The 26,566-nt window shown below is 36.4% G+C and overlaps 1 protein-coding gene across 1 annotated transcript in view; it reads right to left on the reverse strand.

The window, feature by feature from the left end:
* Positions 1–9,036: 9,036 nt before the first annotated feature.
* The window catches only part of LOC104871220 (zinc finger protein 383), a 17,881-nt gene continuing 351 nt past the window's right edge, over positions 9,037–26,566 (reverse strand). Inside the window, exons 2-4 of the mRNA XM_010637082.3 lie at positions 15,418–15,544; positions 14,820–14,915; positions 9,037–11,061 (exon numbers count right to left, since the gene is read on the reverse strand). Coding sequence (XP_010635384.1) covers positions 9,299–11,061; positions 14,820–14,915; positions 15,418–15,544 — 1,986 coding nt within the window. The 3' untranslated portion in view covers positions 9,037–9,298. The remainder of the gene's footprint in view (positions 11,062–14,819; positions 14,916–15,417; positions 15,545–26,566) is intronic.

The following is a 26,566-nucleotide window of genomic DNA, read 5'->3' on the forward strand; positions in this document are numbered from 1 at the left end:
TGTTCAGCATCTTTGGCCAGTAAAGTAAATTGAAATAAAATTTTACCCCAGAAAGAACAGTTAACATCAAGAACTAAAAAACAGATTCATGAACCTGTGGGGGAAAACAACCATTCTAGTGTTGGTGGGAACATAAACTAGTTCAGCCACTAACAGAAGTTAGAAACTTGTAACTCCATTCAGTAGAACGATTCCTGAGTGTCTCAAAAGATTTAAAGACATATTTCAGTGACCTGGACAAATCAAAATTTATAGCAGCACAACTCATACTAGCTGAAACTTAGAAATGATCTATATGCCTATCAACAGAGAAATGGAAAGAAATGTATATATAGACAGTGGAGTACCCCACCTTAAATAAGAGTAAATTTGAGTCATTTGTAGAAAAATTTATTTCAGCCCATGATTACTGGTTCTACTGCCTTTGAACCTACAGGGAAGGAACATGGTGGAAAAAACTTCATTTCATAGCACCATTGATAAATTGAGAGTTCTAATCATCGAACAACTTCCTTAAAGACCATCAGTGGTCAAATAACTCTATGGCACATTAATTTGTAGGGGACATTTAAAACAATAACTTACATTGATTGAGGTGCACAGTGAGACCTTAACAGTTTGAGACAATTCCGCATTCAGTGGGGCAGTAGGAATAGTTGAAATACTCAATGTGAGACATGTTTAATGCCTTTTTGTGGCAACAGCTGAATGCATGTTTTACTTATCTACAAAGACCTCAATCTCAATTTGATGTCTCTGGGTATCACTTTGATATATATAAACTCAGTAGATCTTACAGAAAAGCTGGAAAAAATAATTACTTTACGGTTTACTAAAAAACAACCAAAATCTGTGCTTTTCAGGATTGTGTAGTTTTGTCCATGTGTTTATTAACATATCATGTAATTGTTAGTGTTGCACTGCATGGCTCCTGTACTCCCAAGATTTCCTTCATCTTACAGAGAAAGACAGCTCAGAGAACCCAGGCCTTTCCCAAACCCACATGCTTTATAGTGATCACATAGACACATTTGCATGTTGACTCAGATCCATCACAAATGTGAAACTCAGACCTATATAAAAAAGACCGATTAAATAATTACTTAGGATCATGGAAGATATAACTAAACAGATAATAGAAGTAAAGTAGTAACCACAATGATCCAGGAGCTTTCAGAAGCTAGATGAGCTAATCAAAATGATATAAAACATGAATGACCAGTTTAGCATGAGAGGTATCAGTCATGAAAAAGTTTCTATCAGATCTAGGAGATTAAAAATTATGGTGAAAGTATATCCAGTAGAAATGACCAATGTGAGGACAGAATTTCAGGGCTAGAATACAATGATGCTTTCAAGAACCCACTACTTAATGACAACAACATAATATGAAAAATAAATTCAACAGTTTCTAGATGACACAAGGACTACAAGTAAAAAATTAGAAGTCAATACAAATGGTATTTTTTAAAAAATCTGTTCAAAGAAATGGCAGAAAACTCCCCAAATATAGCAACAGAAATATATGTACAGATAAGTAAGGAATATAGAACCCTGAATAGCCCAAACCAAAAGAGAATCTCTATGCACTATGCTACACTCAAAGTACCAGAAGCCCATCACAGGGACAAAATTTTAAAAGCTGTTACAGCAAGGCAAAAAATCATAAAGGTAAACCCATTAGAATTACATCAGAGTTTTCAATATAAAATCCAGAAGGGATTGAAGTGTTTCAAGCCCTAAAAATAACTTCCAACGCCACCTTTTGCATCCTTCAAAACTGATAAATATTTTCACAACAAGGACCACCTCAAGAAAGTCACACTAGAAAACCATCATTACAACAAAGAAGGAGACTGTTAGGTGAAAAGAGCAGAAAATCAGGACCATAACAAGCCTTTATTCTGAGAAAGATATGCTGGGCTGACTCTGAACAAAGGAGAGAGAGCAACGTGGCAGAAGAGGGAGCTTCTTTTATAGGAACGGTGGGGAAAAAGCCTGAGCTGGGTTAGAGTTGAGTGAAGTAATATTAAGGCATTGGAGGAGCTTGTGACATCACTAGTTACTAGGAGGTAGCAAGTATCAGATTTCCTTTCTTGCTGGGAAGAGGGGCATATTGGGAAGAAGACTGTCTTTTGGTGGGAGAAGTCATATTTTTACATGGCGTAATGGGAAGGAGGCAGCTATTCCATGTGGCAGCCATTTTAAGGTGCAGAGCATTATGGGAAGGAGGAGGCTACTTTATGCTATTTTATGTAGTAGCCATCTTAAGGGAAGGGAAGTCTAATGGACAATAAGGCCAATAATACCAATAATTTTTTAAAAACAAATACACCTTGGTGGGGTGACCAATTAAGCAAAAGACAAAAAAAAAAAAAAATCAGCTATGGGAAAATGGCATGATAGGCATAAGTCAGTATGTCTCAGTCATAACTCTCCATGTGAGTGGTCGCAATTACCCAAACACTGACAAAATGGATCAAGAAAAAACACAAAGATATGCAGTATACCAGAAACATTTAATTAAAATGAAATTCACAGATTTAAAATCAAGGGATAGATAACATTCTATGCAAGAGGAACCCAGAAAAAAAAAATCAAGAGTAGCTATCTTAATTTCAGACAGTGTTTTTCAAGTAAAAAATGATCATAAGAGACAACAGTCACTACTTCTTGGTTAAAGGAGCAATACAACAGGAAGAGATAACAATCATATATGCACCAAATAGTAGGGCACCCAACTTCATAAAATAAGCACTGATAGACATAAGAAGTCAGATAAACACCATTACAATTGTAATGGAGGACACTGATACCCCATTAACACAAATGGACAGTATTACACAAAAGAAATCCACAGAACTGAAATTACCCTTCAAAGAAATGGATCTACTAGACATCCACAGAGTATTCCACTCCAAAGTAACAGAATACACATTCTTCTCAGCAGCACATTAGACTTTCTCCAAAATAGACCACAAGAGTTTGCAGAAAATGGTGGAACAGTAATGCCACCAGCACATTTTCCCAGGATAAAGAGCCTGATATCTGGAAATCATCAACCTGAAGCCCCTCAAAAAGGGTGCAGAGGGCATGTGAGAACATCAAGGGAATGCACAGATGAGAATAAAATAGGATCCCATACTACAGAAGAATTAGATTAATCACAGAGAACAGATACTTGACCCAGCAAATCCATGGTGAACCCACCCAGTGGGGATCTGAGAAAACAACTCAATCACTCACTGAGAAACAGAGTTCCTGAAACAGGAAAGGCCTGTACAGCCAGAGGCAATGGCAAAAATGCCAGACAACATTCCCCCAAAGACCCACCCCAGAGGAAAACTGATAAGGGAAGCTACTGCTATTAGCAACCAGAAAGTGGTCACCATTTGGGGCACAAGGGCACACTTGAATTCCTACAGTCCAAAGGTGCTGCATACCTCCAAGATCACACTGCAGTCCAGAAAGAAATCAGGGAAAAACCACCCAGAAACAGTGGACTAGGACTGCTGGCAGCTAGTCAGCAGACTGAGGGAATTTAAATGGGAAATTAGAAATCCAGTTCACCCAAAGTGAATGGCAACAAGGTCATGCACACCATTTGGGTAGAGGAACCCCCCCATCACTTTTTTGCTTTTGGTCCCTTCTCTCAGGGCCACTTTGCTGCCCTGAGATAAAGAAGGGAAGAGACAGCCAGCTACACTGGACTGCTGGCTGCTGGTCAACAGATCAAAAAAATCTATGCTGTGAAATAGAGAACATGCCCAGCCAAACTCTGCTCTTAAATCAATCCAAAGGGCTAGAGATACCCACTCTCCTCTGAGACCAGATACAGGGACAAACAAGAAGCCTTAGCTGGTGACAGGAAGAGAACACAACCCCCTCCCTTGCACTAGGATAGTGGACACAAGCAAAAGGCACCACAGTGGCTGAGAGTGCTGTGCAGACAGGATCACAGAAGAGAGACTTGGGCAAGAGACATACAGAAGACTGTTGATTAAGGAAAGACCCAAGACCTTAACCCCAGAAGTCAGAAAGTTGAAGGCCACAAGGAGAGATAAGACACTGTAGTGAAGACCCAGTGGAATACAGTGGTTGGTGGGAAGAGTGGGATTATCATCTCCTATTGGAACCCAGACTTGCTGTTGGGGAAGGGCAGCTCAAACCTTCAGTAGAACTGTGCAGAGTTGAAACAAGAGATCAGGGAACTCAGTTCCAGTTTTGCAGCCAGAAACCAGCTTAAATCTCAGTGGAGTATGGTGGACTCACTGAGATTATCTGCCTTGGATCTATAGGCTGCTGCCCATGTTCTCTACCAGCAACAGCAGAAATATGCTTTGAAGGGGATCCCCCATTTTCCCCCTTTCCCTCTTGCCTTCTCCTTCATTCCTCTTCTTGATCCTGTTGTGATCCTATTTTTTTCTCTTTTTGCTTTCTCTCGATTGTTCTTATTCTTATAGTAAATATATTTTCTATTTCCCCTCTCTTAGTTTGTTCTGTTTTGTATTTTTTCCTTCCATCTCTTCCTACCTTCACCAGTTTCCCCAGGTTTGTGTGATCTTCCTGTCTCCTCTGGCCCTACTTCTAACCTCTCCCTCTCCTTTTATCTCTTTATTCCCAGCCCAACTCCTTCTAAGTCTTCTTCCCAAAGGGTAAGGCCACTATATTTAAGGGCTTGCTTAGTGTAACATACTTCTGGTTGGTCCTTAATTTTGATATGTGGCCACAGGTCTTGTTAAAGGTGTCAAACAGTGGCTGGCAGTTTATCAATTTCTGGGCTGTGTCTGCTGCTGTTGTTGATGCAGATTGTATTACTTGACCAAGGTAACAGGATTTTTCTGATCAAATATCTTTCCTGGTGTGACAGGACTGAGATTACTTAAGGGTTGGACAATCCAGGAAGTAGCCATTCCCCAAGAGTTCTAAATACTAGAAAGAAAGATACTTGTAGTAAGCATTTTACAGGTAGCAACCCAGGAATTAAACAAAAAACATCAACAACAATTAAAACATAAAAATGAAAAGATGCCTAAATAAGATACAAACCCAAATTTCCAGATCACCAAAGAGAAATCTAGAGGGCAATGAGATGGAACAATATGAAACTCAACCACCTAGACTCCCTGAACTGGCAATGAAAGAGGATTTGGAAAAAATGAAATCAGAAATGATTTCTCAGTTAAAAATAGATAGTGACCATAATGAAAGATACGATTTATAACTCTGGAGCAGACACAGACTTAAAAAATAGAGTAGCTCAGGAACATGATGGAATCCATGAAGGCTCAGAATAGGAAAGAAATGGAATCCATAAAACAAATTCAGATATCCAGGAGATTAAAAATGCCACTGAAAGTATACACAGCAGAATGAGTCAATGTGAGGACAGGATATCTGATATGGAAGACAGGATTACAGTTAGTGACCAAGAAAATAAAGATTTTGTAAAAATAATAAGGGAATATGAGAAAACGATTCAGCAGTTAGCAGATGACGCAAAGACGACTAACATTAGACAGACTGGAGCCAATGAGAAAGCAGGAGATAGTGCAAAAGACATTAAAAAAAAGTTCACATAAGTAATGGCAGAAAATTTCCCAAATGGGAAAAAAATGACATACAGATAAATGAAACATATAAAACTCCAGCTAGCCATGATCAAAAAGAATCCAAACTAGGCATGTAATAGCCAAGATTCCAGAAAATGAACAGAAGTGCAAAATATTGAAAGCAATTAGAAAAAATAAACCACATACAAAGGAAAATCCATCAGAATCACAGACTTCTCCATAAAAACCCTTACATCAAGAAAACCCAGAAGTGAAGTATTTCAAGCCCTAAAACAATCTCCAACCCAGACTGATGTACTCTGTAAAATTATCTTTCAAAATTGATGGAGAAATAAGATACTTTCATGAAAAAGAACAACTGACAAACTTCACAAATACCAAACTAGCACTGCAAAAAATTCTAAATATCCTGGAAAAAAGACAAATAAGGGCCGCAATTCCATGAAGCCATCATACAAGACAAGAAATTAAATGGAAAGGGGAGAAAATGAGTAAACATGCCAAAAGTATAGGAAGATAAGGAAAATAAGATCTAGTGAGTGTTCTGTGATATAGAACAACTACAACTAATAATGTGTTTATATACAACAGATTAGCCAGAAGGGTTCTGGCTACTTTCACAAGACATAATGTTTCAGGTGATATACATTGCAATTACTGTAACTTGATTACATAATGTAGATATGCATTTAAATTTCATACTGTACACTATAATTATGATAATGTATTAAAATGTGGAAACTCATCCTTACAAGTAGAAAATTTCAAAGGTGCTCAACTTAAAAATTTCTGTGTGACGTGAAATGGAAAGGACAAGAAACCAAGAACAATAATACAGGCAATGAAGGAAAACAGCTCCAATGCACACACAGATCTGAAGAAGTACATCAACGACATATAGATCTATAAGAAAATACATCAATGACACACTAGAGATGATTAAAACATGAAAAAATAAACCCTCTCCTATTCAGAAACTGTCATGTTTGCATCTATAGAATACGCATTAGCTCTCCATACACAAAGTTAATATCATTATTTACCTTGGGTTTTTCATTCTTACATAAAGTAATGAACTCATTCTAATATGTGTGTGTGTGTGTATGTGTGTGTGTGTGTGTGTGTGTGTGTGTGTGTGTGTGTATGTATTTTGTACCAGGGATCAAATTCAGGCCCTTGTGCTTGCAAGGTAGGTGAGTATCTGTTATATGCTTAGAACTGTTCTGTGAGTTTATGTCTTATAAATTTCAAAACATGATTCATTACGTCTCAGAAATCATTTAAACTGGCTCAAGAAATACATTAAATTTTCTATGGTCATTAATCAGAAAAGTAAATTAAAATAACTTGAAAGTGTTCTTGAGAAGAAAATAATGGAATGTAGAATTAAAGAAAATGTATAATTACCATGAACTATATTTTCAAATTAACTTTGGAACAAAAGTATAAAAAAATTCTTACATTTTGTGAAGGATATTTCACAAACTTCAATTAAGATTCAGAGTGGACCCTTGACTTACAAACTCAATCTGTTTCTGAGAGCTGGTTGTAATTCTCTCAGGCTCCTCCACATAGCCTTCAGTCTCTGTCTTGTATATAGGCAGATCTCAATGTCACTGACCTAGGATTTCTCAAATAACCCTACACAGTAAGGATGTTGTAATGTCCCTTCCAGAACTCTTTAGGGTTAAGTGTGCATTTGAAATTATCTGGAAGCACAACTGGCCAGAACTTAGGTTGTAACACAAGACTTTGGTTTTTAATACAATTCCAGTGGTAACCCAAGTTGTTCAGATATCAGGCTGGTCGTAACTCAAGGGTCGACTGTAGTAGGTCTTTCATGACTAACAGGCAAAAAAAAAAAAATGATTTATAGCAGAAGGAGATTCTAAAAGGGAAAAATGATATTTTTGATAAATAAGTCTTTTCAAGTTATCTTTTGTTCTGATAATTCTCTTTCTGCTGTGCATGGTGAACATACTTATAATCTTAGCACTACAGGGGCTGAGGCAGGAGGACTGCCATAAATTCAAGGTCACCCACAGCTACACAGTTCAAGGCCAGCCTAAACTACATAACAATACCACCTTTAAAAAATTCCCTTTATTCTCAACAGATGACATACATAAATTCACACATATTCAGTAATTCTACAATTCCCTATGCCTGAAGCTTATCAAACAGTATTATGTCAGGCTGGGTATTTAGCTCAGTGTGTCTGTGTCTACCTCCCAAGTGCAGAGTCCTGAGTTTGATCCCCAGTACCAAAAACAAACAAAAAAATAGTAATATTATAAAAAGAACTTCTGTAAATAGTCTGAAACCTACAAAAAGTTTTTAAAAATTACAGAATAACCACCACCTTTTTGCTTCTGTAATTTGCTTTGCTTATTTAACAAAATACCCAAGGTTTCACCATTAAAACTTAAAGACATGTAACCCCAGTTTAAAATTAACAGATGCCGGAGGTGCTTAGCCACATCCCAGGATGCGACCAGATGTTCAAGCTAACAATCCCTGAGCCCTATAACTTTCTGTAAACCATATGGCTATATAGGTGTTAAGATGAAAAAATATCACCAGTCCTGCTTCCCTAACCCTGATCCCCACTCTTGTGGGCTGGAATAGCTAAAGAAACATCTGAAAGAAAATGCTACATTTGGGTTAACATTGAAGCTATCTTGTGACCATGATTTGTGATGGAACTGTGGGAACTAGAATGTCTCATCACCTAAAATGAGGTCATGATTATAAAACTCCTATAAAAGGCAGACTGTGGGCTGGGGATTTAGCTCAGTGGTTCTGGCACCTGCCTCACAAGTCCAAGGGCCCAAGTTCAATCCCTGGTACAAAAAAAAACTACAACAAAGGCAGATTGTAACCCAGCCTGGCGTCAGTCATTTGGCACAGCCCTTGGTGCAGGCTGACCCTTTGCGAGCAAAGTAAATGTTGTTTTACCCACTCGTGGGTCTCTGTGTGTCATTTACCAATTCCTTCCACAACAATATTTCTATTTTTAAATAATATATGAAATCTGTGTGTCCTTTGTAGCCCCAAAGGAATAAAAATATATAAATATTAACCACAAAAGCAAGGGCTTTCTTTTGTATTTCTACATCCACCACAATTTTCCAATAATTACAAAAAGTAGGGAATAAAAATGACTTGTAGAAATAACGGTCTCCAAATTATCTGAAGTTCAATGACTCTAGGAAAATGACTGCAAGAAATGTCACTATGCTGTTAATTCAACAGTACAATTATTAACACCTGATAGCTGCAATCTTGTGAAAATTTAATGTCCTTGTTAAAATAATCTGCTGTTCCATACTCAAAACTGGTAATACATTAAATATTTTTTCTTTAGTAAAAAATTAAAAGATTACAAAGTTTCAAAAAATAATTCAAAATTCACGTTCTATGAAAAAAAACTTTCAAATAACCATGAGAAATTTTTCTTCTGATACAATGACTAATCTAAAAGTTGTTCTTTATCCAGTTTACAAAAATGGAACTAAAAAACAGGCATTTATAATAAGCTTTAAATTTTGATTAAAGGCTCTGCCATAATCTTTACACCTGTACAGCCTTTTCCCCATGTGTGTTCTCTAGTGTCCAGTAAAGGCTGACATTTCATCAAAGGTTTTACCACATGCATTACATTTCTGTTTCTAATACATAATCTATTCGCTGGTTCTGCCACAACCATTATATTTGCATTTCAGTCAAGTATGAATTTTCTGGTGTCTAGTAAGACTTGAACTTAGATTAAAGGCTTTGCCACATCTGGTACATTTGTAGGGTTTCTCTCCAGTATGAATTCTCTGGTGCTGAGTAAGTGTGGAACTTCGATCAAAGGCTTTGCCACACTCTTTACATTTGTGGGGTTTTTCTCCAGTATGAATTCTCTCATGTTGAGTTAAGTTCGAGGAACTATGGAAAGTTTTGTTGCACTCTTTACATTTGTAGGGTTTCTCTCCACTATGAATTATGTAGTGTTTCTTAAGGGTTGAAGTTTGGTTAAAGGCTTTGCCACATTCTTTACATTTGTAGGGTTTCTCTCCAGTATGAATTCTTTGGTGTTGATTAAGGGCTGAGTTTTGATAAAAGACTCTGCCACAATCATTACATTTGTAGGGTTTCTCTCCAGTATGAATTTTCTGGTGTTGATTAAGAGCTGAGTTTTGATAAAAGACTTTGCCACAATCTTTACATTGGAAGGGTTTCTCTCCAGTATGAATTTTCTGGTGCTTGGTAAGATTCGACCGTTGATTAAAAGCTTTGCCACATTCTTTACATTGGAAGGGTTTCTCTCCTGTATGAATTCTCTGGTGTTGATTAATAGTTGAACAGTATTTAAAGGCCTTGCCACACTGTTCACATTTGTAAGGTTTCTCTTCAGTGTGAATTCTCTGGTGTCGAATCAGTGTTGAGCAATATTTAAAGACTCTGTCACAATCTTTACATTTATAAAGTTTCTTAAGGGTTGAGCTCTGATGAAAGCTTTTGTCACATTCTTTACATTTGTTTCGTTTCTCTCCAGGATCAATTCTCTGGTGTTTATGAAAGGCAGAATCATTAGCAAATGCTTTGCTACAGTCTATAGACTTAGAAAGCTTGTGCTGAACATGGATACTTTCTGAACACTGGTCAAAGACTTTGCAACACTTATCACATTTGTAAATGTTTTTTTGAAAATGTGTACTCTGATGCTTACTGGGGTTTGAGTCATGGTTTGCAATTTTGTAAACTTCATTACACTGGTAAAGTTCCTGTCCAGCATAAATATCCTGGTAATTATTTAGAGTAGACCCCTCACAAGAGGCCTTCTCATGTTCATTACAGATGTCATGAGTTTCCAAAAGATCTATATATGGGTTTTGCTTGCACATTAATGGATGTGTAAACACCCTGTATTTATTCAAACTGTACATTTTTGCACACAATAGACATATTTGTTGATTGTAGAATAATGAATTTTTCTTAAAGGTTTTATCAAATTGACAATATTTAGAACTTTTTTCATCCATTTTTGATCTCTTATCTATAGAAATGCCTGAATGAAAATTTAATCCAATGCTACCTTTGAAATTGTTCAAATAGTTAACTGAACCATCGACTAGATCCAATTTTGGCTTTTCCAAATTTTCTTTGAGAGAAAGTTTATGTTTTATAATTGGATGTGAATGTTTACTTAGAGAAACATCTTGGTCATTCAAGGTAAGTGGCAAAAATTCAAGTATTTTCTGAGATGTTATGTGTTTATTATCATTTTTGGCAGTGATATTTCCACTGTCTTTAGTTGTCACATATTGGTTATGTCCATTAAAACACTGATTCTCCCCGTCATACTCACCAACAATTTCCCAGTCTTTTCTTAAGTATAAATTGGTAATGCCACAATTTCCATATCTTTGATGCATCACTTTTTGGAATGAATGTTTTATGCCCTGCTCTGATGAAAACCCTTGAATATGATAAGACATAGCTGAAAAGAAAAAAAAAAAACAAATTATCTCATTTATTAGACTCAGATCAATGTATCTTACAGATATAATAAAATTACACCAATCTACGGGCTGGGGATTTAGCTCAGTGGTGTCAGCGCCTGCCTTGCAAGCGCAAGGTTCAATTCAATCCCCAGTACCCCCCCAAAATTACACCAAGCTGAATAATATAGGAAAATATAATACTACACACAAGGTCCTCACTTCCCCACAGATAGTTAAACTGAACAATAAAATGCTGATCAGATTACCTTTGTGAGAACTCCGAAAACCAATTAAAAGTTCATAGCACTCCAGTTTAGCACCACTTTAAGGGGAGTCACATAATTGTGGAAATGAAATTTACTAGTAAAAGTTAACCTTGTCAACCAAAAATCTTCCTTCTCCCTATACAGCATTGGGCAATTATGAAAAATCTCCCCAACACTTTAACTGTCCCTTAGGAAACATAGAGAAGAATGTAACATATGGACACATTTCTGGTTTTCATGGGAGTTGTATTAAAACTGATGTCTATCTACCTTTAACCACAGGGTAGGTGTTAACAGGTATATTTTGCATGACAATTCAGGTCATTTGATACTAAATCTAATTTTAAGAGTAGGAAAATGATAGCATATTGTCAACAGGTATAGAAATCAATATGGCATCTTATGAAGAAATATACAAAAAATGAATACTTTAATTATACTCATCATAGTGTAGACTATTGAATTTTTAAAGTTTTGTTATCTAAAATTTTGTAACTGTTGACCAATATCATCTCAACTCCTCCAGCAAAACTCATAACAAGGTTCAGGGATTTAGCTCAGTTGGTGCCACTACCTGCCTCTCAAGCACAAGGTCCCAAGTTCGATCCTCAGTAGCCCCCTGCCAAAACATCATAAGCCCTGATAACCCTTTTTTATACTATAAGAAACAAACTATCTTAGACTTTACATATAATTGAGATTATACAGTAACTGACTGCAATGACCATACTTTAATCATTATAAATTCCTGCATTTTGGTGTTTTCTGAATCAAATGACAAATATCATCTTTTTATATGGCTGCATAGTAATTCGTGTTATATGTGTATATATGTTCTTACTCATTTATTCACTGAAAAGATCTTTGATTCCATATCATCCTTATTATGAATGGTTTTGCATGATAGATATATTTTCAACAAAGGGACTTGCTTTCTTTTAGCTACACATTTTGTACTGTTGAATCACATGATTGTTTTCCTTTTTGTTGTTGTTCCTGAGGATCAGTCCCAGGGACTTTTGCATGTTAAGCAAATGTTCTACAACTGAACTATATTCCCAGACATATTTGGAATCTTTTAAACAACTTTCATATTGTTTTCCATAATGATCATATTAATATACAATAGGCTGGTTAAGTACACAAATTTCAACACAAGTTAACTCAGCATAACAGAGAGAGGGAAAAAACATTGGCTACTCAATGGAACAAAGTAAGACAGAAATTGATGCTGAGGAAAAAGATATTTATGCTTACCTAAAGAATTCAAAACAATAATTTCAAAGATAATTAGCTAAACAAGAACAAAAAACTAAAGGAAATCAAAAAATGATAATACCAATAGATAAAAATTTCAAATAAAAACAAGATAAATGGTGTAGTTGAGAATTCATTATGTAACAATGCCTGAGACATTCTTAAATATGAGGAAGAAAAAAGACATCTAAATTTAAGTAGCTCAATCATCACCAACAAGGGTAAATTTAAGGAACCCACTAAAATCAAACTTTCACAAGTCATGGTCAGAGAAACTTCAGAGCAACAAGAGAAAAATGATGCATCATCTATAAACTCGGTCCTATGTATTTACTAGTGGATCTCTTTGCAGATTCCTTGAAATCCAGAAAGAATTTGGAGCATATAAACAAAATGCTGCTAAAGCCAAAAACTGCCAAGAATAATGCATCCAGAAAAATGGCCTTATGAAAGAAAAACAAAGTACATACAAGATAGACAAGTGCTCAAAAAAATTATCACCATAAGAACTTAGAAGAAATGCTAAAGGAAGACCTTCTCATTTTAAGTTAAATAATGATGTCTAGCATCACACATCATGAAATTAAAAATCTCTCAGAAAAATATATGTACACATAGAATTCAGTAGTACTAACGTGAAGGTGAAAAACAATTTCAAAATCTGCTATATAATTTGAAAGCTAAAAGTATGTAAAACATCACAATTTTAATATATATACAATATAATAATGGTTGTGACATCAGTAACAATGCTGAGATATAAACATGTTTTTTTTTTCCTTTTTTCTTTTTCTTTGGTACCGGGAATCAAACTAAGGACCTGTGCTTTCCAGTCAGGTTTGGCACCACTGAGCTACATCCTCAGCCCTAAACATGGTATTTTTATACCTACCAATTAATATGCTACCAATTTAAAATGTTTTGTAAGTTAATATATAATCCCAGTGAAATTAAATGCCTACATAAGGTGAAAAGAAAAGGAAATAGGAGATGAAGAATAATGTCACTATAAAAATCAAAGAACTAAAGCAATTAAATAATTCAAAGAAATACAGATAATATAGAGACAGCATTTCTTCATTTTCAGTAATTTATTTAAATGCAAATGAATTAAAACACTACAGTCATAATAGTGAATTCACTATTTGGCATAAATGTAAAAGAATCCAAATATACATCTAAAGATTCTTTTTTAAAAGAAGATTCTTAGATACAAGGACTTAAAATCAGAAAATGAAAGGATGGCTATGATGTTTCATACAAATATGTCCAAAAGAGGAGTGCCAAAAATTATGCTGATAAAATACACTTTAAAATTATATAAGTTGAATTCGATCCCTGGTACCAAAAAAATAAAAAATAAATAAAATTATATAAGTTGAATCACAATTTAACTCAAAAACTTGTCATAAGAGGCAAAGGATGTCATATAAAATGAAATTGTCAGCACATGCCTGTAATCCCAGCACTTGGGAGGCTGAGGCAGGAGGACTGTCATGAGTTCAAGGCAACCCTGAACTGCATAATGAGACCCTGTCTCAACAACAGCAGCAACAAAAGATGAAATTGTCACCACTCATGATATACAGGGTAAAACTGTTAAAAAAAAAAAAATGACCTGAGGGAACCTACTCTAATTGAAACACAGAAAATAAAATCACAAAAAAGAAAATGTATCCTTTAAAATTCTCAAAAAACACTTTAAAAATTATTCTAGACAATGGCAATTTTTAGATGTGACTACATACCATGGAAAACAGCCATTTGATTGCAGTGGCACGCAGTATATGGCATAAAAATTTCACATTATATCCATTCAAATCATGAAGTATTCTTTTTGCACATGTAATAACATGGCAACTGTATTAAAGAATCTTCTTTATGATGTCATTAATATACTGCATTTGATGAACATAGAGGCTTTGATATGAGCACAGTTTTTCTGAGGGCCCAACAAATGGTAAGAAGCCAGACCCTCACAAATGAAAGGGAGAGCTTTAGCTGTCCCTTCCATGACTTAGGAAATCACTGGAGGGAAAGGAAAAGCCTTAGAGGCCTTAAGATCATGAAACACAAGGCAGGAAATGTCCTTTTATAGTATAAGAGATAAATTTCAGCTTCTGAAATATCATTTCCACTAAAACAGAACTTCTCAATCTACTGTTTAAAGCCTGAATTTCTTCCTGACCTTTGAAATGCTCATCTATGTCCTTTGCATAATTCTCACGAACCTGAATGCATGGCTGCTATATCTTGACTCTTCACAATCCAGGGTTCTTTCCTTTGCTCCAGAAGGGTTATCAGGTGTGGCTTAGAGACAGCTAGACCTATTGATTGGAAGATGGAATATGACACTCACCTTACAGTCTCCCAATAATGGACATTTCTTTCCCAGTACTATAGTCAAAAGAGAAGAAATCATGTAAGATCCTCAAAAATGATTTCTCCAAATGTTTTCACGCACCCATTAGACTATATAAAAAGCAATTCTAATTTGTACATACTGCACTTCACTTTCAACTAGTAAACAACAATAAAAGGGAGAAATGAGCTTTAAATGTAAGGCCACATTATTTTCTGCAAGAGGATTTCTACAATTATCACAATGCACATTAAGGATAGATAACACTTTAAGACAGAGGGACGCAGAAGAATCAATGACATGAAAAATTTTGTTTCTACACTAAGAGACGTCCATTGTTTTTCCTTTGAAAGTAGGAACTTGAAACTCATTCATACAAATCAGAATCTCCCAGGAAGCATTCTTTAAAAAGGATGAGAATTAAATACTGATAGTGGATTAGGAATTCTACAGGAACTTAGACTCACCTAGGAAGATCAAGTTTCTGTAGTTTTCTAACGTCACATCCCTATATAAATTCTGCTGAGCAGGGTCCAGGCATTCCCACTCCTCTAAAGAGAGATCAATGGCCACATCCTTGAATGTCAACAGTTCCTGAAATATTTTTTTAAAAATCACATTTATTCTGTGTTCATCAGCAAAGCTCTTAATTTGATCTAATATAAAACAAGAATGAGGATTGCTGCAGATATAGGTGGAAAACCTATTTGAATAGATGCTGTATTATCTAATTTGGAGCTAAGAATATGATATCAGATTTACAAAACCAGTGTAGGGACTACACTTTGATTAAATTTAAAACATAGGAAAGTACATTTTTGAGTGCTGTGCTTATATTTTATAGAAGTTCTAAATTTTTCTCAAGTGAGAAAGTCATCATGTTAGGAGAGTACTTCTCAAATTTTAAGATTTTAAAACCATACATTTGAGATTTCCTTTAAATGCATATTTTGATTCCATCACTTAGAGAATGCTGTGGGTGGTCAGAATGTGTAGCACGCTCACTTGTGATGGTAAGGTCAGTGGTCCAAAGAGACCACCATATTTTAGAAAACAGAAAGGTAGAACACCATGGAGGAAATCAGAGATTAATTTGACTGAATGAATTTTACAGCATTTTAACTTTTAATTAGCAAAAACATCAACAAAAACATCAACATCACCTTTTTTTTAGGTGCAAGCTATTTAGAAAACCCCATGAAGATATTTAATGATAGAGAAACAAATTTATAAGAAAGAAGTGATAGACAGGATTTTTTATCAAGCAAATCTAGTTAAAGATGCTGTAAAGGAATGAAGTTGTATCAGTTCTGAATGCACAGAGATGGAATATCAGCAATGTCATATCAGTGGCCACAGAGAAAACAAACACAAAAGATAAAATGAAGCAGAATCTTAACCTACTCATTCCAATGATGAATGTAACTACTGTACACCTAAAATGTACCAATAAATTCAATGAGAGGAAAAAAAAAAAAAGAATTTTAACCTACTCCTGTGGCCTATAGCCTCACAGTGTGCAGTCTTTGCACAGCATGATATTCACTTTTTCTTCTCATTGTTATCCTTTTTTCAAAACTTTCCACCACTTTTTTTTTCAAATGCAAGAAAATTTTAGAACCATGATTATTTGGGAAAAAAATAAGATTTTCAACAAGTTAAAACTATGTTAACGCAGCACACACAGGGGTGGTTAGCAAGAAATACACTGTGCCAGGTAGGTGTGAGCTGGTGAGAAGTGGGAAGTGCAGTCTACTGACCAGAGTTCAGCTGCTGGGTAGCAGAGGGAAACTGAAGCTGAGGCACATTGTACTTTTTAAAAACTGCAGTTTGACATTCTATCAGGGGCAGAGACTAGTTGATCACAGATTCATGGTATTCTGGGCCCAGGATCTTATGCTGGAATTGGTGGAAAGCTTGGTAACCTCCACTTCTCACCCCAATGTAGACCCAAGGGCACAGCAAACTCTGCCCCATTCAGGCATTCAGAGTACATGATGCCACAAGCTGGATACTGGTCAACCATGCTTCTGAGTGTCCTAGCTAGAGAACTATAGTACCTGAGACCCAAAACCTGGATCAACTCCAGGACAGGCAAGTGAGAGTCTTCAAGTGGCTCCAACTTTACCTATAGCCCCTACTGCTGTATGCCTAAAACATCGAATTTACTTTGGGTGTAAATTGAGCCCCATCACTGTCATCTTCATCTTAGCCCTTTAAGTGATTCTGCCTGTCTGAACATAAGCTAAGAAGGAACATTCTGGATGAAAAAGTGTTCCACATTCTTCCTAACATTTGGCAGATTTCAATAGCAGAAGTTCAGCCAGGAAATAATTCACATTTTCAATACCTCTGCAAAGGATAATCTTAATCTTGTTTTTTAGTTTTTTCTTTAATTTCTATCATGTTCTCAAGAGTTCTTTTGCTGTTTTCCCCAATTAAGTATTTCCCCCACTGGTTAACATTTTATATATTTTAATACATTAAGTTTTGTTCCCTATTTCTTCTGTCCTTTTTCACGTTATCTGCTTCCCTCATCTTTTTATTTATCTTATTCTGTTAAAATATATTTTAGAAATAATTTTAATATGATTACTACATAACTTTATTTAGTCTATTCTAATATTCCCATTTCTTTCCACAGCTTTATGGAATTGAAGAAATCAATTTTAGCAAGTTTTTAAACAGTCTTATAGATTATTTTTAGTTGTTAATACTAATTATTAAATCTCCTCTCAAAGCTGATCTGGGATTTGAACATGTTGAGTGGGGTCTTTGACACAGATATAGCCACAGGCCAGAGCACATCATAGGGAAAGATGCTTACTACAAAATTCTCACATAATAGTGGAAATGATATCCTTCTCAACAGATGTGCAAATCTCAACTTAAAAATCTAAGAAAACAGGAAGTAAAATATCACTAAAAGACCATACACACTGAATATATACAGGTGAATCCACAAATACACAAGTGTAGGAAATGTCAAAGAGTTAAAGAAAGCTTGATTGTTAAAATAACTAATGAATTCAAAGATAAAAATAAACTTATTCATAGGAAAATGGATACATATTGAAGATATACTCCTAAGTGAAATAAATAAGTCACATGTGTAAATACCGAATAGTTTCTCTGGTGTAAATAAACTATAATAGTACATAAGATCCTAATGATAGAATGGACAATGTGAAATAGGAAGAAAGGGGCTAAAGGTCTAGGGAAAGTAGGAAGGGTAGGGGAAAACTAATAAGGGAAGAGAAAAAGATATGAGAAAATGGAAATGAAGTGTTTATAAAGGAGGAGGGAGGAGGGGTGAAGGGAGGGCAGGGACAAGGGGAAAAAAATGAGAACCAAGACCTGTCACGTAAAGGTACAAGATCCCAAAAATGAATGTAACTGTTCTGTATACCTAAAATGTACCAATAAACTCAATGAGGAAAAAAAAAGATAAAAATAAGCAACTGACAACTTATGCAAAAGCCTAGATGTACTGAAATGACTAAGTGGATAAAAACTGAAGTATATACTGTAGTTATAAATATGATATAGATTGATACAGATGTATTTATTCATGTGTGCATGTGTTTGTGTGTGTGTATGTATGTGTGTGTGTATATATATATATATATATATACATATATATATGGACATTGATATTATGTATCAAAGAAGAACTATTGAGCCATAAAGAAAAATAAAATGTCATTTGCATGAAAATGAATGGAACTAGAAATCAAATTTTTGGGTTTTTTGAGGCAAGAGTTCACTATGTAGTTCAGGCTGGAGCCAAACTCATGGAGATACCTTGCTTCAATCTCTCAAGTGCTGAAGTTACAGGTGTGTACTACCACACCACTGAGAAATGTAAATTAAAACAACACTGAGATTATACCTCACTCCAGAAAAAATGGCTATTATCAAACAATCAAATAGTAACAAATGCTGGTGAAGTTGCAAGGGGAAGAGGGAACACTTCTACATTATTGGTGGTAATGTAAACTAGTACAATCATTATGAAAATCAGTATGGAGATTCCTCAGAAAACTAAAAATAGAAATGTCATTCAACCCAACTATCCCCTTTCTAGACATCTTCCCAAAAGACCTATTACAGTGACATATGCATACCCATGTTTATAGCAGCACAACTCATAATAACTAAATCTTGGAAGCATCAACAGATAAAGAAAATGTGGTATTTATACACAATACCACTTTGTCCTAAAGATAAATTTTAGCCATTTATAGGAAAATATACATTACTCAAAAACATAGTGTTAAGTGAAATTAATCAGACACGCAAGCTTAAATATCACACGGTTTCTCTTATATGAACCCAAAATATAAATAAAAAGCACAATAAAACATAGATAACGGGAAACAGAGAGATACAATTTTTTTGGAAAAGGGAAGGGAACCAATGGATAGAGGGAAGGGGCAGAAGGAAGGAAAATGAGATTTAAAAAAGAATTAAGATGTGTTATGTACATATATCAACTCCCCATGAGGAATGTCTACCAATAATAATTTTTTAAAAGAAGCCATTTCTCAAATTAAAAAAAAAAAACAGCTATGTACATATCAACTTATAAAGCATAAAGACCAAAAGGGGAGAAAAAAGACTAAATGGAAATAAGGAAAAGAATGTGGTACAACGTTAGAATTCAGTAAAATAGCTTTTTAAAATTTTTCTCTTGTCAGTGTGCTTTAGATTTCTACTATTTTAAACCAAGAGGGATAAACAGATGTTAGTGATATTTTATTACTATACTGAATAAGGAGAAGGTTTCTGGGAGCAGGAGACCTTGGGATAATTATAGAATATCATTTGGGTAGTGGGAGGAAAAAAAAAATGAACCTTACTGGTACTTGTTTGAAAAAAATTTATCTTAGTTAGTCCTCCTTTAAGAATATTTACTTTGGGGCCAGGGATTTAGCTCAGTGGTTCAGCCACCTGCCTCACAAGTGCAAGGTCCCACATTTGATTCCTAATATACAAAAAAAAGTTTATTTTCAAAATGTATGAGAGATGATAACTCACAACAGTAAAAGCAAACCTTACCAAATGGAAATTCTATAGTTACTTTTTAAAAAAGAAAAGACAAAAAAAAGAAACTTGGAAGATAGCTCAATGGATATTTTCTAATACTTATGAAATAAGAAGAAAAATGGACAGATGCTCACAAAGAGGATGGGTAACATAGAAGGAAAGTTAAGAACGAAAGAGAGAAGAAAACACAAAAGTATATTTAGAAAGTGGCTAAATCCTTTCCAAAATTTGCAGAAGATGCCAGACATAGTGACACATGCTTGTAATCCCAGCACTTGGGGGCTGAGGAAGGTTGCCATGAGTTCAATGCTACATAGTAAGTTCAAAGCCAACATGGTCCTATCTCAAAAAAAAAATTGAAAAGACACAAAATACCTGGGCTACATAATGACTTCAAGGCTAACCTGGTCTATGTAGCAAGATGACGTGTTACACTACATAGTTCAGGTTGGCCTTGAACTCATTATGTACAATAGTCCAGACTAGCCTCAAACTCAAGGTTATCTTCCTGCCTCAGCTTCTAGAGGGCTGGGATTATGCACCACCACACTTAGCTATAACAGCATTATTCATAGTGAGTTTAAGGGAAAAGCAATACAAGACTTTATCCAAGAACCAATAAAAAACATGATACACATGTATAATGGAATATATTGAGCCTTCAAAATAAAACACTGATACAAGCTATGACGTAAAGACATAAGACACTATGCTACATGAAATAAAGTCAAAAGAGGAAAAATACTATGAATATATTTTTATAACATTCTTATAGTAGACAAGCTCACAGAAGGTAGAACAGTGGTGGAAGCATTATTTAGAGAGAAGTTTTGAATTTACTGTTTAATATGTAAAGAGGTTCCTTGGGGAAAAGAAATTTCTGTGGGTGGATGATAAAGTTGCAGATTAAATATGTCACCAAATGGTACATTTATAAAAGGTTAAAATGTCACATTTAACTTTGTCATATTTAATCACAAAATGTTTGAAAAGAAAGAGCAAGAGGGTAGCTAAGTAAGATCCTCTGGTGATCATCTCTCCACAGACACACCAAGGAGAACAGCTATTCACACACCAAACTAATATCTTCACAAGTGCTAAAGAAGTCAGATGAGAACACAGTGCCTGTTACCCATATAACAAAGCAAAAACATGCACTGAAGAAGGCAGAAAGGAAAGAGTTGCCCCAACTCAAACATCCCATCATAGAAAAGCACCTTCTCTACAAAAAGAGGGAGAGAATCAAGACTGCAACCCTAATATCATGACTGCAAGGTGAAATCCAGTGCAAGGCAGAGTCCTATAATCCCTATGGCTAAATCAAAACAGAGGCACTGAGCTGTTATCTGAACCCTGCTAAGTTAGGCAGCTGCCTGCCTCCATTGAGGAAACTGAGTGGGAACAGGAATCCACCTACGGTGGAGGGGAACATAATATCTGGTACATGGTTTTGTCTGAGCCAGGGCTAGTTCTACCACAGTGACACCCAGAGCTTGATGGGAACAGAATGCCTCATATGCAGGCCAGATTTCAAAGAGAGTCTCCAGAAAAGCCCTGCAACAGGAGACATGCGCAAGAGACTGTGTGGGTCAGACCCTTTTCAGCCTGTATAATTTTGAGTCTGGAAGTTAGACCAGGGTTTACCTATCCTGCTCTTGAGACCATGCAAGGCCCTCAAGAAGCATAAGGTTTGTGCACAAAGCAGCTTCTTGGCAGCATAAGAGGCCAAGAATTGGTCTCTATTACCCATTCCCCAACATGAGCAGCACAGATATTGCCAGCACACTGCTTGCAGAAAGAGCTCCAGAAGAACCAGCCACACCAGAGACTTATACCCCACTGGGATGGATTTATGTGTTAGCCGGCATTACTGTGAACTGTGGTGAAGTTTTCAATGCTCAGTCCTGTTGCGCAGAGCCTGAGGTATGACCATCTTAGGGCCAGCTGAGGAGGCTGAGTGATAGATTTCACCAATACTACCCCAGACTCAGGCAGCATGGTATGCTGCACAACCCCATTCACCAGAGGGAGAATGGGAAGTAATCACACAATCTTGCCCTCAAACTTGCTAATGGGGTGGTTAAACTTAAAACTGGCTAGTACTAATGGCTATCACCCTCAGGCCTGCCTGAGAATGAAGTTTATGGCAGAGCCCCATGCCAAGGGATACAAGTGACCACAGTCTGTCAGAATGCTAGTGTCACCTCTAAATGGAAACAGCAATTTTGAGCCATGAGTACAACTCAGAAACTGGTAGTATATACTAATTTGGGCTTGGTGCTGTTCCAGCCCTCTACTGGTCTTTGTGAGCTGTGGGCACAAGGCGTGATACAGCTTGGCAACACTGCATCTCACTAACATGGCATAAGATGGCCTTTTCCATCCATTCAGTCCACCCAGAGCCAGGCAGAATCCCATAGGTCAGTTAACTGTGGATAGCCTGTACCTTCCCCAGCCACAGGGAGAGACTCATGGGGACAGAATACTCTTTCAAAATACTATTCTGGATCTTTCTGAATAAAACAACAGCAATTTGGGGAAACCTGGGTGTGGACTGTCCTCTCACACATCTATGGCAGACTCTACAAATTTGGACCTAAACACCACCCACAGCTGATTATAGTGGAATAAACCACAAGCTGAGAAAATAAACAACCAGTTCAGAATTTTTGGAATGATAGGCATAAAGCCAGATTAGTATGACTGAAGTAAACACCAAATCCTTCAATGCCCAAGTGTCACTGCACACCAACAACCATCAACAGAATTCAGCTAACCCTGGCCTCACCTAATAAGCTGCCAGAAAGTTAACAAAGATGAATTAGTAACAGTGATGGCAAACCTTTTAGAGCTTTCAATGATAACAAACGCATGCACAGGTTCACCACCACTGTTATAGGAGAATTCTCAAATACAGAATTTTAAAAAGCTGTTTTAAGAAAACACAATGATCTTAAAGGAAACAAAAATATTTTAATACACTGAAAGAAAATCTTCATAAAGAGAGGAAAGCAATTTTAAAAAATCAAACAGAAATTCTGAAGCTTAAAAAACCATCAAATGATATTTAGAGGATTAAACAATATTTAGAGGATTCAAGTCACCAGGATCTTCTATAGAGTAGAATTCCTATACTTGAACACCTCTTCTTCATGCTGTGTTAAGAACTACACTGTCTCAAGGAAAACAAGACCATCAGCTGGATATGGTGGTGCATGCCTATAACCCCAACACTCAGGAAGCTGAGAAAGATTGCAGCAAATTTGAGGGTCACCCTAGGCTACATAAGTTCAAGTCCAGCCTGAACTACATAGTGAGACCTTGTCTTAAAGAGGGAGAGAGAGAGAGAGAGAGAGAGAGAGAGAGAGAGAGAGAGAGAGAGAGAAGAAAAGACAACCATCATCCAGTATCCCAATATCCTTGGTAGAAACTCATGTTCCTGGAAACTAAATTCTGTAAGTGGTAGGCAGGCTAGTTCATGGAGGATGGGATAAGAAATTCTACTTTCAGAAAATCAAACAAGAAACCCTATAGTTGCAACTACCACATAGTAACAAATCAAAACTTCACACAATTATTTCCTTGAGGATTCAATGAAGTTTGGATATGCTCATCTGATACCTGGGTAAAATAAATGTCATACTAGTTTGTAACAAAACCCTTCAGGTCAGAAGACAACCATCATCCAGTATCCCAATATCCTTGGTAGAAACTCATGTTCCTGGAAACTAAATTCTGTAAGTGGTAGGCAGGCTAGTTCATGGAGGATGGGATAAGAAATTCTACTTTCAGAAAATCAAACAAGAAACCCTATAGTTGCAACTACCACATAGTAACAAATCAAAACTTCACACAATTATTTCCTTGAGGATTCAATGAAGTTTGGATATGCTCATCTGATACCTGGGTAAAATAAATGTCATACTAGTTTGTAACAAAACCCTTCAGGTCAGAGTTGGATGTGAACTCATTCTGTACATCTCCCATGTCACAGCATCATAATCTTGGATCTCACCACACCATTTGCAGAGCTTTTGGAATCAGTACTTGCATATCTGGAGCACACTACCAGGACCATCTTCTGACCACATGTTAATTCACAGCACATCCATAGTCACAACTTTTCCACTGCCTGACCTGAGAATCCTATGTTAACATCACACAGTGGTGGCACAGATCCACAGATCACAGGTAAAAACCCCTTAACTAATATTTTTCTGCCCCTACCAGGAAGTACCCAGGGCTCCATTCACATTTTCAACCATGTGCAGGAACACAGAATGCAACCTGACTCCTCAGACCACCCTGGCAAGAGTCAAAAAGTGTCAGGAATTCGTGGACATAGATATGTTAACTATGTTGACTGTGGGGCTGGCTTCATAGATGTGTGCACATATCAAGAAAATGTATATAGCATACTAAAATATATGCAGATTATTATGTCAATTATACTTCAGTAAATTTGTTTTAAAAAAGTAGCATGCATATAGGTTCAAAAGGAAACATACAATCCTGAATAGGTAAAATTTTTTAAAAGGTTAAGAATTCAATAGCTAGCCATCAGTCTCATAACATAGAAAAGCCAAATTGTAATAGGAGAGTGAAGACTTTTTAGTGAAAGAGAAAAATTTAACTGTATTGAAAGTAAACATATTATCTAGAGTACGAAATGTTTCTTTTAAAAGGCCAATGAAATTGAACTGGGTATGGTGATGCACACCTGTTATCCCAGACTTGTGAGGGTGAGGCAGGAGGATTGCTGCAAATTAGAGACCAGCCTGGACTACACAGTGAGTTCAAGGTCAGCTTGAACTACACAGTGAGACCTTATCTCACAAAACCAAAGCATAAAATAAAAGTAACATAAAATACTAATGCAACTGAAAGAACTCTGGTAAATTTGATTATGAAGAAGTATGTATTATTATTTAACTGTAACATATGCATGTGTATATGTAGTCATACCTCATTTAATGGTGGTGATACACTCTGGGAAAGGCATTTCAGGGTGACTCTCATTGTGCAAACATTCCAGAGTGCACTTACACCAAGTCGGAAAGGAAAGCACAGCCCATTACACACCCAGGCCAGGTGTTTTAGCCACTACTGTATAAACCCATCATTGACCAAAATGCTGTTATGCAGCATATGACTATACTTATGAACTGTGTAGACCTGCTAGAGATGAATAAATACACATGTTGAACTAAAAAGACAACATTTATACAGATCCTTTCCTTTTAGACACATGTAAATGCTGGGAGTTGCACAGTGGGAGTTAAGAAAAGGACTGTCTTTTGAATGAAAGCTGCTGGGAAAACAGAGCATCTATGTAGCAAATAATGCTTTGGTATCTTTTCCTCATACCACATTATAAATCATTTCAGAGGAAAGAAATCCTTAAATATAAAAGGAAACTAAAACATTCAAAAGTTCCTTTAGAAAAGTATCTTTTCAGAGTCACACAAATCAATATTAAATATAAAGTATTCATAAAACAGACTGCATAAAAATAAAAATTGCATTCATCAAACAAAATCATTTAAAAAAAAAAAAAGTAAGAAGCTATGGACACCACTGGAGAGGCGGACACAGGAAGATCCCCATGAGCTCAAGGCCAGCCTGGGATATACAGTAAGTTCAAGACTAGCCTGAACTACATTAGCAAGACCCTGTCTTAGAACAATCAAACAAAGTACAAAGAGACTTCAACAGTCACATATAGTAAATATACGTGAAAATATATATGTGAAAATATAATCACATCAGACAAACATAAACAATATTCATAATAACGACGTGGGACAACTGAACTATCATGAACAAAGGATGGATGAGAGTTGTTATTATCCAGATGAAGTATACAGAATTTATAATTAAAATTTACAAATGCACTTAGAAAAATCTGATTACACACATCCCATGTAGGTAATAGAACAGATTAATCTACACCATTACATCAAAACTTCAAGTTGCTTAATTTGTAGTGGAAAGAATCAAAACTTAAAAATTCTCAAATTCATTTGTAAGATTAAAATATACGCATAGATGTAATTACCCAAGAAACTTCTGAACTGTAAGAGGTGGGGATGCAGCTCAGTGTGCAGGTCCTGGGTCCACGCCACTACCCCATGTAGATCTCAGAGCTGGGAATGTAGCTCTGGGTAGTGTGTGCCCAAAAGGTGCAAGGTCCTAGGTTTCATCTCATCACAAACAATAAAGGTGGAGACTATGGGCTGGGAGCTGGAAGTTAAGGAATTTATCGCCACACGAAGGAAGAAGTTAGATGGAGGGTGCACGACTCAGAATCTGAGACACCCCCCACCCCCGCTTCCCAGTCTTTAGAAATCACAAAGGAAAACAAGTAACCCTGGAAAAGTAGAAGGAGCTGGGGACCTTAGGGACACAGTAGCCCGCAGAGCTGGGCCTGTCCCGAGGATCCCGTACGCCGGGACAGTGCTGCAGCGCACGGCGGGGACTGGCGTCGCCACGCAGGGCCGTGGCAGGTCCTCGAGGGCTGGGCTACCGCCCTAACTACCTGGAAGGGCCGAGAAAGCGCTCCTGCTG

This window comes from Fukomys damarensis, unplaced genomic scaffold, assembly GCF_012274545.1.
Source record: "Fukomys damarensis isolate Sample0158 unplaced genomic scaffold, DMR_v1.0_HiC HiC_scaffold_4, whole genome shotgun sequence".
NCBI classification, from domain to species: domain Eukaryota; kingdom Metazoa; phylum Chordata; class Mammalia; order Rodentia; family Bathyergidae; genus Fukomys; species Fukomys damarensis.